The following is a 17,117-nucleotide window of genomic DNA, read 5'->3' as shown; positions in this document are numbered from 1 at the left end:
TATTGGACACGTCATGCTGCTATAAAGCACCATTTACTACTTAATAAATACATGAGATTATCATATTCTACATGTCAGTATCTTCTGAGGATGACTATTATTTGAATAGGGCCATTTTCATTCAAATACATATAGATTTCAGGTTCCTGGTCCAACAACATTGCTTCTTGAAATTAAAAGTGTGCTTCTGGAAATATGTTTCATTAGTGTTAATTCCCTATTTTCTTTGTAATGAAGCATCCAATCCAATTCCAGAAAAGAATGTTAATTTGTTTTCTTCAGTTCAACTGAACTATTAAAGGCATCTTCAAAAAAGACAAACCAGAATGTTGGCAAATTTTCATTTCTTCTATAAACCAGACAGCACAAATGTGCAACTTTTCTGCTATGACATAGTAGTTCTTACAGGAGGAAAAAAATGTTCTATGTTCCCTTATAAACTCTGGCTCTCTTTAACCACTGGTGTACTTCACTGGTGACCCACATTAGTTCAAGTATGATTATTTCATGGCTTGGGGAAGATTTGGAGGAGGAAAAGCACTGATACTTACTGAGAGGCCCAGGGTCCCTCACTGTGTGCTGTCTCACTCTATACAGTAAGAAATAAACGCAACTTGGTTTAATTAAAAATAAGTTCCTGATGGACTTTGGCTAGAGGGGACTGAGAGTAAAATATTGTAGAAAGTAAATGTCATAACTTATCAGTGTGTGTGCACATATAGCAATGTGTCGAAATACAGTAAGCAATTTTGACATGACTTTTGGCCATTAAGTAATCACTAAGAAGTCATTTAAGTAATAGTAAATGGCATTATCTTTCCCTTAGAACAGTTTAACCAGTTTGGCTTTGTTTTTTTAGCTTTACTGGTTCATATATATATATATATGATATATAATCATGTAATGTCCATAGCCCCTATGCTCTCTGGATACCAAACAATGAAACACTTTATGAGTTCAATGCTCTATCTGTTGAAGTATGAAAGGAGGTCAGGTTTTTAGGTTATGTGAGGCAAAGGGGTAACACAGTTCAAAGCAATGCTGATTTATGCCTTATATAGAATGTATTCTTATATCTGCATGGGTCTCCTTTAGGATGAGATTTTGTGGAGTTAAATATACCTGTCCTCAAATACAGCATTTATTGTAAAGGCAATATAACCTTAAAAGGTGACCTAAAAGACATTAAAGTCCTTTTAAATACATTTATTAAAAATAATCTGAAAGTCAATATATAATCAACCCGTTCCTTCACAGAATAGGTGCCAATAACAGAAAACAATGGATAGTATAACTAAATCAAACTGTGCTCACTAAAAGAATCTCTTGTATGTAAATCAAGCTCCCTAATACTTTGATATTAGAAAAAGAGATGCCATGGATAATGGATTTAAATTCTGAAATGATACTTCTCTTTTAAATTAATAAATACATATTCTAACTGTACTATAGTCTCCTGGTTGACTTGGTTGCCATAGTCAGACCCATGATAAACCTTATTTTATCTTCACACAGTAACCATTGTGCACTTTGAAAATGATAAAGACACACTAAGTTGTGATAAATCTACCAATATATTATTTTTAGCTTGGAGGTCCTGGGGAAGAGAAACACTGAGAAGTATGAAGTTCTATGTTGTAATTAGGAAGGGTATTTTTCTAGAAAGTGAGATGACCTATCATCTTACTAAAAATGAAAACCACTTTTGCTGAATTTTCAAAGAAATATTAGGTTTGCATGTCATTAAGTATAACATATGGATGAGATACTACCAGCTTTTCACATTGCCTGGCACTTAGTAAGAACTCAATGTATTTTAGCTGTTACTGTTAACTGCAGTTGCTGTTGTCATTATTTAAAAAGAGGTCATTCTTTGGAGGAGGCAGACCTATTTTGAATTCCAGGCAGCCCTTCTATTTATTAGTTCCCTGGCTTTATGGAGGTTACAAATTTTTTCTTTCAGTTCTTTCATTATTAAAATGGGGATAATAATACTTATCTTGCAGAGTTATTACCCAAATTAGCAATAATACATGGAAAGCACCTAGCATAGTGCCTGGCATATGAAGTTTTCAGTAAACGGCAGCTATCACTATTATAGTGACTATTATACAAAGTCAGTGCCTGAAAAAACATGCAGTTAAACAGGTTTGGTGTAATTCACTTCTCTGGAGTAATCTCTGGATTAAGATTGTATATTGTTATTTTTTATTATAAGCCAACCCCATCTTGACTCTATGGCAGATATCAAGAAAGTTCAGCTCTTATTTTAGGGAATTGAAATTACAGCAATACAAAGACAAATAAAAAATTTCGTCAGATGAAGAAGAAATATAGTATTTGAGATAAAGTGCCCCAACATTTACACTTGTCCTATTTTTTCACTGCAAAGAACTTTCATTTTGCAAACCTTTTTATGAACGTTATTTTTGATCATGAAAGGCTTTATGAAGGTGATGTTTTATAAAAGACAGATGGCTGGCTAGATCTCATAAAGGAAGTTAGAGAAAAAAACATTATTTTCTTCTTTTCAAGCATATTAAAAATATGTTAATAAATAGAATCTAACTGATTAATGTGACCTTAAGAAAATATATTGAAAGATTGATTTTCAAATTTCTAAAATAAATAAACACATCCTAAGAAAAGCATTTCTGACTTATAGGCATAGGGAAATGCATAACAGAAGGAGCCACTAAATCAATAAGAGAATTTAAAGAAAACTGAGTGGGATAGTAAACCATTCGAGGCTTAGGTGTATTCAATCAGCTTAATATAAGTGTCACATAGTGAATTATCTCCCTTGCTTACTTATCAAAAAGTACCAAATCACTTGACCAATTTGTTTTTACTATTATGAGAGCTCCTTCTGGCCTGAACCTATAGCTCCTGGTTATGGGCTCAAGATATGAACATTATGTTTTTTAGTTGTATTAAATTGTATTAATTGTAAATACGAATTTGAAAACAAACATTTTTTTTGTTTCTGTGAAAGGGGATGGGCATATATCTACATAACTGTAAAATGATCTTTTTAAAAGTTGTCACTATTACAACTATGATATACTCAAAGGAGTTCTTAAAAGAATTTGAACAAACATTTCCTACTGTAAGACTAAAATATAATTAATTACTCAGTTAATAATGAAAACATAAAATGAGTTTAGAAGTAAAAATGCCATCTGTGCCCTTAAAAAAAGCCCACAAGGCTTATAAAACAACACAACACACCACAGTGCAAGTTTTCAAACGTTCGGTAAGAAGATCAAATGCAATCATAGGGAAGTTGGTGGTGATCCCTCTGAGTTCAAATTAGTGAGAAATGGGGGAAATGGGATTTAAGATGGGGAAATTCAAAGACCTGAAGGTGAGTGAGAAATCAGTTAAGAATGGCAGGCAGTTCAGGAGGCAGTGAGAGGAAGAACAGAGTAGGCACTGGTAGTAAGACTCAATGAACTGGATTATAGGGCAGCTCTCTATTTGATTTAATGCAGGCATCAGGCATACTTAAAAATTGACAGATACCTGACATTCTCCCAGACCTAGTAGGAGAATTTTCCTGAAGCACTGCTATCATCCTGACTTACCTTTTCAACATGAACCCTGGCTGCATCCCCAAATTTCAAGGTTATTTTAAGATTTGCATAAAATTTCCAGAGATGTTGATTTGAATGTTAGGCTTCTCTAGGCTCTGGCAATTGTGCCTTATTGTGAAATTTAAAGTATAAATACAAGTAAAAACAAATGCCCTATTAGAAAATCTACAATGTGAGATAAGATATGGTAAGGAAAGTAACATTTACTGAGCATTTTCTCTTCCAGAACTGTAACTGTATATTAGCCATTGTCTCAATTCTCATAGCAACTCTGCAATGTAATGCTGCTGATAATTAGCAACAATGAGAGCACTTATGTGGATTGAACTATACAGTGCTAATATTCAGCATTTTTTTACCAATAATTTCATATGGTTCAACCTAATATTTGCCAGTTATTGGAGTAATTTCTATATATACAGCATTTCATTAATCCTCTCAGCAATCCTACCATGTGATTTACTGCTGAAAAAGTGGAGGCCAAAGGATAATTTGTCAAAAGTCAAGTGGAAAACAAAGCCCTAAACAAATATTTGATCTTCCTTATTCCTAAACTAATTTTACTTTTATTATACATGATTCAAACCCTCATTACAACAATCATGGAAAGGATACTTTGGAATGAGAATATATGTATATACATTCATGTAAGTGTCTATGTAAATCCACATTCATATTTTGTGTGCATCTGCATATATTGTCACTGTAATTTCTGCAAAAATACACACATACACACACACAAGCATCCTTTTCTCTGATAATATTTCCCCTTTGAAATGTCTCCAAAGTCTTATAAGAATTTTACATTCCTATAAGTTTATTGATGGATATTTATAATCCATTACTGAAGAGTTCATTCTTTGGCACGTGTTCAAGGAGGACACAAAATAATAAAACTTTTACAGGGATACATGAAGAGAGAAAATGTTCCAAATACAGTTCAGTAACTATCTTTTCTCATCTTTTCCCCTTAGCTATTTTTTAATTTATTGATCCCTGCATTATGATTATCTATCAAAGTAATAAAGCTGCTGTTACAGCCTTACACTGTATCTACATACTGCTAGCATCAAGGATCAGTTCAGTAAAAAGGGCAAATAACTTTTTAAAAACCTGAATAAAAGTTATCTAAGTGAATGTCCTATTTTCTTATTGGCTCTACTGGAGTGTACATGCCGCACTGGCAGCTGTGGGTCACTATGGAAGCACAAACTGAGGATCATCTACTGGCTAATAAGTGCTGAGATTAACCAAATCAAAATTTTCTGATATGTTATCTATTTCTAGATGCAACGTCCTTTAAATGTCTTCAGTATAAACATATTTGACTTATCATTTTTCATGGAATACAAACTTTGAGTATCAAAGATTTCCTTTGTGTTTAAAAAGATGGAAACGTTAAATTGTATATTAATGTAATAGACAAAATGCACGTTCATCTTGCAAAATTTCACATAATTTTTGCAAATTTAATTTAGTAATTTACAGATCCTGTGAAATATTCATGTAATTGATCTGACATAGTCATATGAAACAGAATGTGTTTTATGAAACTATGGTCATAGCCCATATAAGGGTATATCCATTAAAATAAACATTTTCTTATTTAAAATGAAATTCACTTATAAAGGGAAATTTTTTAAAAAGCTCTGTGAAACCATCTGAATGTTCTTTCAAAAAGCTAATGTTATAAAGAGAGGACCCAGAATAATTGTATACAAAGATTCAAACTTGAAACTCTTCATAAATTAATCCACAGGAGTAAAAGATATCAACTTAATGATCTGGAATAGTCACTTCAAATTGTAAGATTCCAGAGGAGAAACAGTTTTGAACAAGAGTATAAATGAATAATATGATCCAAAGCATAAAGATATTGCGTGCTAATTTTAGAAAGACCCACAGCAGGTTGAATAGATTAAACGACTTGTATTTAAAAAATCTATTGATGTCTCAAAATTACAAGCAATAAAATATGAACAGCTGGTTCTTTTTACTGGTTTCTGTGTGAAAATGATTATTTTCTGCAGGGTAGTTACTGACTGATTTATTTCCTATTTACATTTGCTTGCATTTTAATGTCCCTAGCACTTAAAAGAGGTCATACTTTGTAAGTAAATGCATTTGAAATGATAAAAACTGTCAAATGTTAATACCTTTTCAATCATTGGTTAAATGCATATTATTAATTTTTTTCTGAGACAGTTTTAAAGTGTCAAATGAAACAGAAACTCTTTGGCAATACCAACCATGATAACTGAGCACAAAAAAGCCACTTGTTGTGAAATCACTGTGGAATTTAATTAGAATCTGATTTGAAGTGCTATAGACCGATTCCAAAGCAGTATTGCCACTGAATTGCCCAATCTGAGGTGAGTTTTGGTCCGGTCCATCCCTATTAGACAGAAAAGCAGGGAGGGGAGAAAGAGAGATTGAGATTGACTGTTCTGTTGAATTTTACACGAACTTCAATGAAAGTGTTACACTTGAGATGATAAAGATGCAGTAGATGAAATAACCAATGAGTGCCAAATCATATTGGTATATGTTATGTTAAGTTAGGTGATAGCATATTTAAAAATGTACACCATAAAAATAAATTGTGTTTTTCCCTAAATGAAATGCATATTAGTTGTAATCAATTACAGTCTTCAGTTTTCTGACCACAGCCTCAATCTTCCCAAGTGCTGAGGTATGTCCTTTTATTTTCTTTCAAAAAGATCTTGACAACCACAGATTGTTAAATTTACAAAGAATCTTAAGAATCATACAGTAGTTCTGTTAGCCAGTTATGAATAATCAATTGAGGGATTTTCTTTATAATTTTAAATAAAGATGTTTCAATTAACAGGGTAATAATGCAAATATAATATTTGATAACAAGTTACTATGGCAGAAATTCAATACTTACATTAAACTGTTTTGAATATAGGCTTTTAAATCTTAATGGTTTTGTAAATAGAGAACTTTCTTACCTTAGTCTGTTATTAAGTCCCTATTCTGGCACATTAATAATAAATTTAAATTATTTTGCATCCATCAAGTTTCTATTCTAAGTGCTTAGCTACTTGATGCTCAAATAAGCCAAAATGTATTTCTCTTGTCTCATTCTACAAAACATATATTGTCTCCCTCTGTTATTCACGCCAACTCAAATAAAGCATGGTAATTTGTACAGAAGATTGTGACATATTTTCATTCCTACCTTGTTTTACTGTTATATATACTTGTATCAATCAATAACAATGGTCTAGGCTTACCATACAGTAATGAAATCATAGATTGGTTCTGTTTGAAGGACAGTAAAATTGATGTAGATTCCATTCCCAGGGGGTACTCTTACAAGCCAAAAACAGTCTTGAAAGTTTGGATATTCATCAGGATACCCAGGAGAGTAAATGGTGCCATTCATTGCAGTTATATTTCCTCCACAAAGAGCTACAGAAAAGATATAAAACAAAATGTTAAAATAACAATACACTGATTATAAAGGAAAAGGCAAAAAATGCATACCACTTTCTAGTATAAAATACATCTGTGTTTTATTTTTTCCTCAAAGTATATCAAATGAAGTTGGCAATCATGAACAGAGTATCATCAGCTTTTTAGTTTTTCAATATGAGGTATGTAACTTAACTTACAGTCACTGGATTTGTAAATTACTGTCTTCTTTTTTTCAAATATTTTACCAATATGTACACTGTTCAACTTTTATCGTATAGCATGTATAAATATAAGGCTTTATAAAAGGTTCAAGTCCTTTTATTTAAAAGGATTTGTTTTAGAGGAAATGAGCCCAGATTTAGTAGCTGTTATCTGCATTATTGGTTTATACAAGAATGATTATTAAACTCAAGTACATGCACCCCCCACACACACACACGCAAGAGAAGCTCTAAAGTGTTAATCAACTTAATTTTCATTTCAAATTGGGAAGATTAGGACTCCTGCCAATAATGATAAAAACAGTTATTCCTTATACAGTATATTAGCTACTAACTATAATTCTTCAACTGAAAAAGAGACTGAATACTTAGCATGCTATTTGAAGAGGAAGACTAAACGAGAGTGCCAAAACAAGAACTTGTAAACCCAGATGACATCACCTAAAAGACAGCTTCAAGTTAGAAGCATACCTTCACACCTTGGAAGAGGATGGTTCCAGTTACGACTCACTCCATGAAGGCAAGTGAGAGCTGAATTTCCCGTTAGGGTGTACCCAGGGAAACACTCAAATGAAATAGTCTGACCCACCGTAAAATCACTGCCAATTACAAAACCATTTCGAAATGGGCGTGGATCAGGACAGCTTTGCAACTGATAGGCTGGAAAACAGAAAAAGACATATTTCCTTCTTTAATTTTGGGAGATCACAGATAGGAACCCTTTGCAACTTACAAAGTAGAATTAGTGCTGTTTCATACTACTGGTTATAAATAGTAATTCAGGTCTATGATAAATGATGTTAATGACTATGATATAAATTTCTTCTCATGTCTACAATTTCATGTTTAGAATGTTAGCACAGTTCATAAAAATGCATTCAATTTCCTCACTCAGTTACACTATCTAAATTACAAGTTTTAATGAAAATGCAAACTACTCTTACAGACACAATTTTAATCAGACATGTTCTGATTCCTTTAAGCAGAATGCAATTGCTTCCTGGTTACATTGCATGTACATAGAATAAAATAACTGTATGTATAGATGTAATTCTTTGACTTTTTTCACTATTTTTTTCTTTAAAAAACCAAACTATAACATCCTTCTATGAGTTTCTCCAAAGAAGTTTGTTTAATAATATAAAGTATTAGGAAATGAATTCCCTTCTCAAATACATTTTGAACTTCAGTGTTCATGAGATTTTTGGCACTATAATAAATGGATATTTGTTTATATTGCCCTTTTAAGTCATCTATAAGAGATCAAAATTTATTTCTTTAATATTTCATCCTAAGAGCCATGTCATTACCTCTAACATAGTAGGTGTTAAATAAGCATTGCTGAATAGATTTTGTACCTTTAAAGAATGTTTATATTCATATGTTATTATCTGGGACTTTGTTTTTAAGAAGTTCAAAATTGTATTATAATTCATAAAATATAAATTACTGGCAGAGATATTTCATTACTGACAGTAAATCCTAAATTCCTAAAATCAAAAAATGACATTTGAAGTTCAATAAACCACCCTAAGCTATTTATTAAAATATAACTCCAACTTTTAAATTAGAGGCTTTCTGAATTAATGAACAATCGTTTTAAGAAAGTGCTTTTTTCTTATCTTTTTTATTTGAATGAATGTATCACACACAAAAACAAGAACACCAAAAGTCATTCCAACTAAGACAAATGTGTATCATTTGATCACTAGGAGTTGGAATGTATTATTTTATTAAATAAACCCTTTCAATTTTCACTCATATTTAAAAGATAATTTCCTATTTTATTGAGATTTAATTGGTACAGTACTGCATGAATTTAAAGTGTACAACATAATGACTTGGCTTACATAAATTATAATATGATTACCACAATAAGTTGAGTTAGATAATTTTGAATAGGATAAGACTCATAGACAAATGTATGATCCTGTGATAACTTATTCAACGTTTTACCTTTCTATGCTTTTTAGCATAATAAGGAAGTATAGTAAAAAGATTTTAAATGTTCAGGGGAAAAATTCCTATCCTAATAGCAAACACAGTACAGGCCTCAACAAATCCAATCATATAGCCAATAATAACATTAGTTTGGGAATCAAACTAATGAAGAAGGGTGCACTTTTTGGTATACTATGTATTTTTCCAAAATTGAGGAAGTTCTGAGAGTCTAATCACAAATCCAAAAATAACACTGATTCTGTGAATCTGTATACATTAACCTATATCTCACAAATGCCATTAGCTCAGTGACATCAAAGCAGTAAATGAGATAGTTTTTAAATTTACAAATAATATCTAGTAATTATTGTAATAGTACATTATGGCTCATGTCAATAATATTAACATATATCAATAACAATAACACATTCTATATCTTTATGCTTTTATTATGCAAATAATGAATCTTTTCTTCAAGATCACATTGACTGAAAAATGCAGTTAGTATAGTTCAAATTCTAGCTTTACATCATTCAAAGAATATTATTTTGAGGGGCAGTGGGAAAAAGATGAATTCAGGTAAGGAAAATAGCAAAGCACTTGCTGTAAGGCCCTGTACACTTGCTGGAGAAGGACCACAAATATAGGTCTGAGTCTTCTAGCAGCAAAGAAGAAATTCAATCAATTGCCTGATAGCCTGATTGTTTTGAAGTAACTAAATTCCTTGGGAGCGTGCTTAGTTCTGTACAAGAGGTAGAAGAAATGACTGCTTTTATGTAAACAATGATGTGTGTGATACAGTGCTCTTAAATTATGTATGCAAGCATAATACAAATTGTAATTATTTTAGACCCAAGTAGTTAGGTGTTACAAGGTCTATTAATTATTCTTAAATTTCCTTTTGAGTATACACTTTTATTTAGCAAATATTTATTGTACTCTTACTGTTGTTCTAGACTCTTAAGATACATCAGTGAACAAAACAAAGATGCCTGCTCTCACGGAGCTCACATCCAAGAGAATCCCATATTCATGAAAACCTTTATTAATTGTAAGTTATTTTGATTGAAAAGTGCAGTTGTTGGAATTACATTGTGTAAAATATCATCATAACTCTAATATTTAACTTTAAATCTTAGACTTTCAATATCTGAAATAACATAGTAATCAATATAGTAAAAGTACATAAATAATTGCAAATGATACACATCATGGAATATATTTGGCATTAAAAAAAAAAATTCAAAACAAATTATCTGGGAGGACCAGTACTAAGTCTAGCATGCATATGAAGAAATGCAGTGGAGCCCTAGACCACTTTAGATTGAACAGGGAGAGTCAATATTTGAGCCCAGGTCTACCTGAGTGCAAACTCTATATTCGAAGTAAATTTAAAATCTTGCTCAAGGATATGTCTAATTAGAAGACAGAACTAGGCCTAATATAATACAACTGTTGAAAATTTATTTCACATTTACATAATAATAGAATGGAATCAAGGAATGTCATATTATTCAAACATTATATACCAAAAGAATATAATTTTACATGTAATACACGAATTCTGTAAAATATCCTTTCAATACACTCATTTTGATATAAAAGCAAAAATTAATCTTTGATATCCAGCTTGCCTTGCTTAACTACCTTGCCTTGAGTTGTTTAATTTGCGTATTAAGACTTCATCAATCCTTTTTTCGCAGTTAAGATTTTCTAAAGCCTTAAGACACCCATTCTCCCTACACAAATGCCTGAAAATTGTATTATTAAAAACAATCTTCCTAATTGAAGTTTTCCTTGGTTTAGGTTCCTTTCTCTTTCTAAAACAGAATATAGAACATACTTAAGAGTTAGTTAGATTACTCATAGCTGATTTTGAATAAATAAGTTTTCACTTTTTATTATTCCTCTCACCTTGGTAAATAATATGGAACCCTTGTTTGTTTTGTGAATAGTCACTGTGAAAATACAAGCTGGTTTCATGAGTGGTGCTGAAAAGGGAAGGTGGTATTTGAGGACCACTAAGTCGGCCAATAATAGTACTAGTTTCTGAGGATCCACTTCTTACTTCCAAATAATCATGTATGGTTTCTGTAGAAAAATTTACAAACTGGAGATGCACACCTAAAGAAAAAAAAAAGCAAAGTACTACTTTATTTTTTATTTACCAAATTAAATGCATGCACAAATGGAAACACACACACTCACATTAATGCACTTGGATATGCTTCCATTTAGGTCAAGAAGCATAATTTCAAGATCTGGGCCATGGGTTTGCTGTCTGCCCTGGACAATTAGCTTTGCCACAGTTCAAAGTATCAGACTACTGCTCTCAAATGCCCACTATTGTCACACAGGAAAATCCCTTTTTTACTTCAGTGTTACCACAGCAAAACTAATCAAGAAAGTGGCTTTACTGCCCTTTAATAACATTCAAATTATATCAGCCAATTTTTAAAGAAAATAAGCAGTTTGGTAATCTGTATTTTGTAAAAGGCCAATCTAAGACCAAAATAGATTTCAAAGTTTTTATATATTAACATAATCAGATTTCACAATTGCACTAGAAATTAGTCATTCATTTATAGGAGATAAATTAACTTCTCCAAAATATCATTTAGAGGCATGTAATTTATCAGTGTACTCTTTTACTATTTTGCTTTTCAGAAAATAATGAATTTAGTATAATAGTTTTAATAAAATCTAGTGACCACTGTTATATGCTGTCATATTGCAATATAGTCTTAAAATTTTTATAAACATAACTAAAATATAAGATGAACTATTTCTGGGATGGAAAAAACTCAAATGAAATCCTGATTTATGTATGTTAGCCTAATCCAATTAATATTCAGTTTTAATGAATTTGATGTTTTTCTTGTAACTATCATTTTCCAAATTGTTAAAAATAAAATATGATGTTTATCTAGTGTTTTCTTTTTGCTATGTACCAGTTTTTTGTTTTTTATAATTGGGAGTTTGTACATCTTAACCTCCTTGACCTATTTCATCCATCCCTCCTCCCAGCTTGTTCTCTGTGTTTATGAGTCTGTTTCTGTTTTTCTTTATTTGTATTGTTTTTTAGATTCCATATATAAGTGAAATCATATGATATTTTGGTAATATTAAGAATATGCTAAATAAATATTTAATAAGTTTCTGTACAATCAGACAAATTTCTCAGAACTTTGAACATTTCACCTTAATATGTGGAGCTCCATGATGTCCATATTTTTTCTAAAATTTTCCCCTGAGCCCCCTTTTCACAAATTATCTTGTCGATAATTGTTTTATGGGCATGAGAAAATACTTCCTTACCTGTTTATATGTATTCAATTTTCTTTTTAAAAATTATAAATTACAAGCTCAAATACATTAGAATATTATTTGATTTCACCAAAACTCAAAGTAAAAAGTGAGATTATTTAATGTAATCAAATCAAACCCAGCCTCACCAGCCTCTTTGTGTTCTCATTTGTACCATGGAGATATGTATTATTTTAAATTTTTAATGAATGTGGTTTTAAAATCAAGGAGGCATTAGCAAGAGGTAATGTGAAGATGATATAATTACACTAGAGAAAATATGTTTAATAATATTAAAAAAAAATAACATTTAGTTCCATAAGCAACATGGGATGAGCTCTCTTAAGCAGTTAGTAAAAGACATAAAAATAACCATCAGGTTCAAATCTAGGATTAATTTACATCTGTATTCTCCTTCAAACAACAGACATAGAATTTGACTTCAACTGCAAACTAAAGGTGCTTCCTGTTGTAGACAGAAAAATCCTCATTAAAAAGTCCCCCAGCATCCTTCTAGCAGTGGCCTCCAGTTCTCCCAAAACCTCAGGCTAGTCACACTCTTCAAGCTTGTTGATTTTCTTTAGCTTTCTCATATATATCTTCCCAAGCGTCACTCAGTTTACCTAGAATTTCTTTCCTGTTTCCCACAGATTGACCCTCTTTGTTGGGCTGACTCTAACTTAACTTAAAAACCACATTTCAGGAGTTGCTTCCTCTGACAAGACTTTTCTGCATTTCCTAGGCTAGTCTAGATGTCCTTATTAAGTGCAATGCTGTCCTCTCTATTACTTACCCCTTACCGCAATAGCATATTTGACTGTCTGTCTCTTCATTGTAACAGTAATTTATCTCAGGATAGGTACAATATCCATTTTACTGGGTATTTTATCCCCAGCACTTAGCATAGTAACCAGAGTAAAACATGTATTCAATAAAGAATTTTCAAAGCTATGAGTTTTCTGTGGATTTACATAAAAGTTTAAAATATGAATTCTGAGGCTGTAGATGCTTTTGGATAATGAAATACCTAAATTCAGTCCTCAATAAGTGACCTAGTACAGAATTTCTTAATTGCTGTAAATCTACCAGGTTTGTGCTTCAAGGAGTGTCTACTCATTCCAGTCTTCTGTGAATTAATGAATGAGTGTATCCTCAATCTAGCACTTCCACTTATGGGATATGGGATAAACAGACTCATGGGATATGAAGAAGCTGCAAGAGAATATATTAATGATGTAAGAGTGAGAAAGAATTTATTAAATTCATTACATATATATATATATATATATATATATATATATATATATATATATATATATATAATGCAATATATCCAAACCACTGGGAATCTTATTATGAGAATTAGAAAGTATTACATCTACCTGGGTATTTAAACCTAACATTAGAAAATTGGTACTATTTTTCAAGTGTAAAATCTTATTTATTTAGAATGAATGTTGGATGAATTCAGTAGATTGCCAGAGTATAATTTACCTATGTACTATTTGGTTACACCAACAAGAAAAGAGTTACAAAAGCAATTATACATAAAAATCATGTTGAATTTATCATTGCCACATACATCTAACTCAGCCTATATCCATGCATACAACCAGAAAATATCATAAATCTATGTATGTATGTATCTATCTATCATCTATTTATCCATTCATCCATCATCATCTATTTATGAAATTTTTTAAATGCCCCTATTTCAATTAATCAAGTACTCCAAGTGAAATGTATTTGGCTAAAGCAACCAAATTTGGTTTATGCAGTCCAAATTTCAGTCCTGAATTTACATAACTGTATGTAATCCCAGAGTAAACAACAGTTTGTAAATATTTTATAATTTCTTATTAGACATTCATTTCTTTTAAGGATGCATTAACGATTCCAAAAATTCTTTACCGTGCTTTTCATATACATACCAAAACCTACGGGCAACTTTATTGTCCATGTGCAATCTAAACTGCTTGGGTAGTTTCCAGGGAACCCAGGGCTGAGGATCACACCACTGAAATCTGACATAGCACCACCACACTGAGCTGCAAAATAATAGAGGTCTCACATAAGCCAGAGTACTGGAACATTTTACTGTATTAAAAACAGATGGAAATCATTTTAAGTCTTAATCAAGTCTCTGATTTAAAACTGTTTGATATAAATTTGAATAGTCAACTCTTACTCACTGCACATTAGTAATCAAATATAATCAATTGAAAATGCATTTTCTAAAATAGCATAAAAAGACAACATCCTTCCTTCATCAGCAATAAATGCAAGCCAAATCAATTACTGCACAGCAAGAAGTTCATGTGCAGTGAATACAATCAACAAGGAGCACATGCCCTTTTCCACAGTGGGCAGTTTCTCATCCTTAAGTATGTCTAGTAATGTTTTGATTCATTCCAAAGATGGTATGATTTAAAACAAAATCAAAGCAACAACGTCCATTCTAAATACTGCATTCAAGAGGGAACCATTTTCACAACCTTCTCTCCTTTCCTTTTTCTGTGAGGAGGCTAAATAAAGAATTTTAAGAAAAGTATTAATTTCTTATAATATGAGAAGAATTCATTTATCACATGTGGATATGGCCTCACTTTATCCTAAGAAAATCTAGACAAAGAAAAGGGAAGTACAAAATAATTAAAAAGATGCACCCAAGTTTGAGACTTTAGGCATAATTTTAAAAAGTGTTTGCTTTGGAATTCCTATTACATTGATTTACATTTGATAAGCTAAGCAAAAATTGCAAGAATAGATAATTACTCAAGTTTTAATTTTTACATGACTAGATAAAACTATTGAACATGTATTAAAAGAGTATTTGCATTTTAGAAACTAATTCTTTCCTCTAAATATACATTTTTGTCATTTTTCATAGATGGACTAAATACACATCTGTTAATGGTAGGTTGAAGATTTAAATATTCATGGCTGCATTTCAAGTTTGAAAAGTTACCTGTATAGAACACTTACCTGCAATTTTACCCATTTATTTCTTGTTAAGAATAGCAACAAATAGATACTTAAACTTCAGGTTATATATCATAAAGACAAATTTGGTAGAAATGTTATCAATGTTCTATATGTTATTAATAATCAGATTGCCAGTTTCTATGTGAACTGAATAAATTATGTATTAGGCAGATTTCACTAGAGATATATAATCTTGGAGCAATCTGCATATAAACCTTTCTTTCAAATTTGTGATTACCACTGAGTTCTAAAGATACACCTGTATATTTTTCCATCCTTCTGAAATCTCAGCTCATCCTTCAAGTTACAGTAATTTTCAACATATAAGTACAAGTAATATTTACCCATTCATTTTTCTAAAACTTTATTGTCCACATATATTCATTACACCATCTGATAATTAATGAGTGGTATAGAAAATATTTTGGCTAATCGAAAATATTTTTTAAAGTTTCTGTTAAGACGGCAATGGTTGGTTTGTTGTGCTTTATTCTGAGTAAAAGAACACAAGGACTATCTTTCGCTTTCTTGCCTTCCCCATCTCGTTTTGTGCCTCTCATTGTTCCTCTAATTTCCTTCACTTAGATGTGACCTGATAATCCTGTTCTCTACACTGCCCATCTTTTTAGAGTGTAAATCCAAAATCAGAGGAGAAAGAATGAATGAGAATAAAGAATAAACAGATAATAAAGGAGAAAAAAAAAGGTAAACCATGAAAGACATAGACAAGAATAAAAAATGTTCACCTGCCCTCAACTCGTGCTTTCATGTCCATTTTCTCAGTGTCTCTGCAATCTCACACATTCCAGGCCTTTCAGGACAGTTCTGTGTGTTTTACCCGGGCTTTGTAGTGCTCTTTTCTGATCCATTGCACTCTTCTTTGTTAAGGATACAACCACAGCATAATCCTCCAATATAAAACCATCTTTGATTCTTCCTCCCGATTTGTCTCTATTACTTAAAAATCTCAACTGCCTTTTCCTTCACTCCATTACAAAATCTGGCAGATTGTTTATTTTCCAGTTCACAAGACTGTAACCTTGTTACCTGATTAGACTTGAATTTTAAGATATTCTATGGAGCAGCCTCCTGCCTTCAGTTTCTCTTTATAATATAGCCATGATGTTACTTCAAATAGTTTGTCTAGCAAATATAGTACAAGCTTACTGTCTAACGTCTACATACTACAAAACAATAAGTAGAAAAGAAATAGAAAAGCTCTGTAATTCTACTACCCATAAATAGTGTATTTATTTTTATTTTTATATTTTCCCTTTCCAGAAAAATAAATAACATATGTATATATGTTTTACTTGCATATATATAATGAACCTAGGGTCATACTGTGAATTGTTTTAAACCATTTATAGTTAACTTCATACTGTAAACTTTGGACACGTCATTAAATATGACATTGTGATGTTCATTTCCTTTATTTTAAGCCTATTCCCCATTATTGGACACTTAGGCTATTGCCTATTTTCATTACAATCACTACCACTCTGAATGTCTTGTGTTCCAGGTTCAGCGCTGACTATTTTAAATACATTTTCTCATTTAATTTCCACATCCACCAGTGAGGTGGACATGGTTCTGCCATTTAACAGGTGAGCACAAAAGCTCG

The 17,117-nt window shown here is 31.5% G+C and overlaps 1 protein-coding gene across 5 annotated transcripts in view; it reads right to left on the bottom strand.

The window, feature by feature from the left end:
- CSMD3 (CUB and Sushi multiple domains 3) overlaps window positions 1-17,117 on the bottom strand; it is a 1,218,504-nt gene that overhangs the window by 92,984 nt on the left and 1,108,403 nt on the right. For all 5 annotated transcript variants that reach the window (XM_057497816.1, XM_036876426.2, XM_057497817.1 and 2 more), the window contains 5 exons: window positions 14,440-14,556; window positions 11,117-11,326; window positions 7,733-7,921; window positions 6,857-7,034; window positions 5,846-5,991 (listed from right to left, as the gene is read on the bottom strand). In XM_057497816.1, coding sequence (XP_057353799.1) covers window positions 5,846-5,991; window positions 6,857-7,034; window positions 7,733-7,921; window positions 11,117-11,326; window positions 14,440-14,556 — 840 coding nt within the window. The remainder of the gene's footprint in view (window positions 1-5,845; window positions 5,992-6,856; window positions 7,035-7,732; window positions 7,922-11,116; window positions 11,327-14,439; window positions 14,557-17,117) is intronic.

Source organism: Manis pentadactyla, chromosome 3 (assembly GCF_030020395.1).
Source record: "Manis pentadactyla isolate mManPen7 chromosome 3, mManPen7.hap1, whole genome shotgun sequence".
Taxonomy (NCBI): Eukaryota; Metazoa; Chordata; class Mammalia; order Pholidota; family Manidae; genus Manis; species Manis pentadactyla.
The sequence above is the reverse complement of the archived record's forward strand: the minus strand, read 5'-3'. Positions and strand labels throughout refer to the sequence as shown.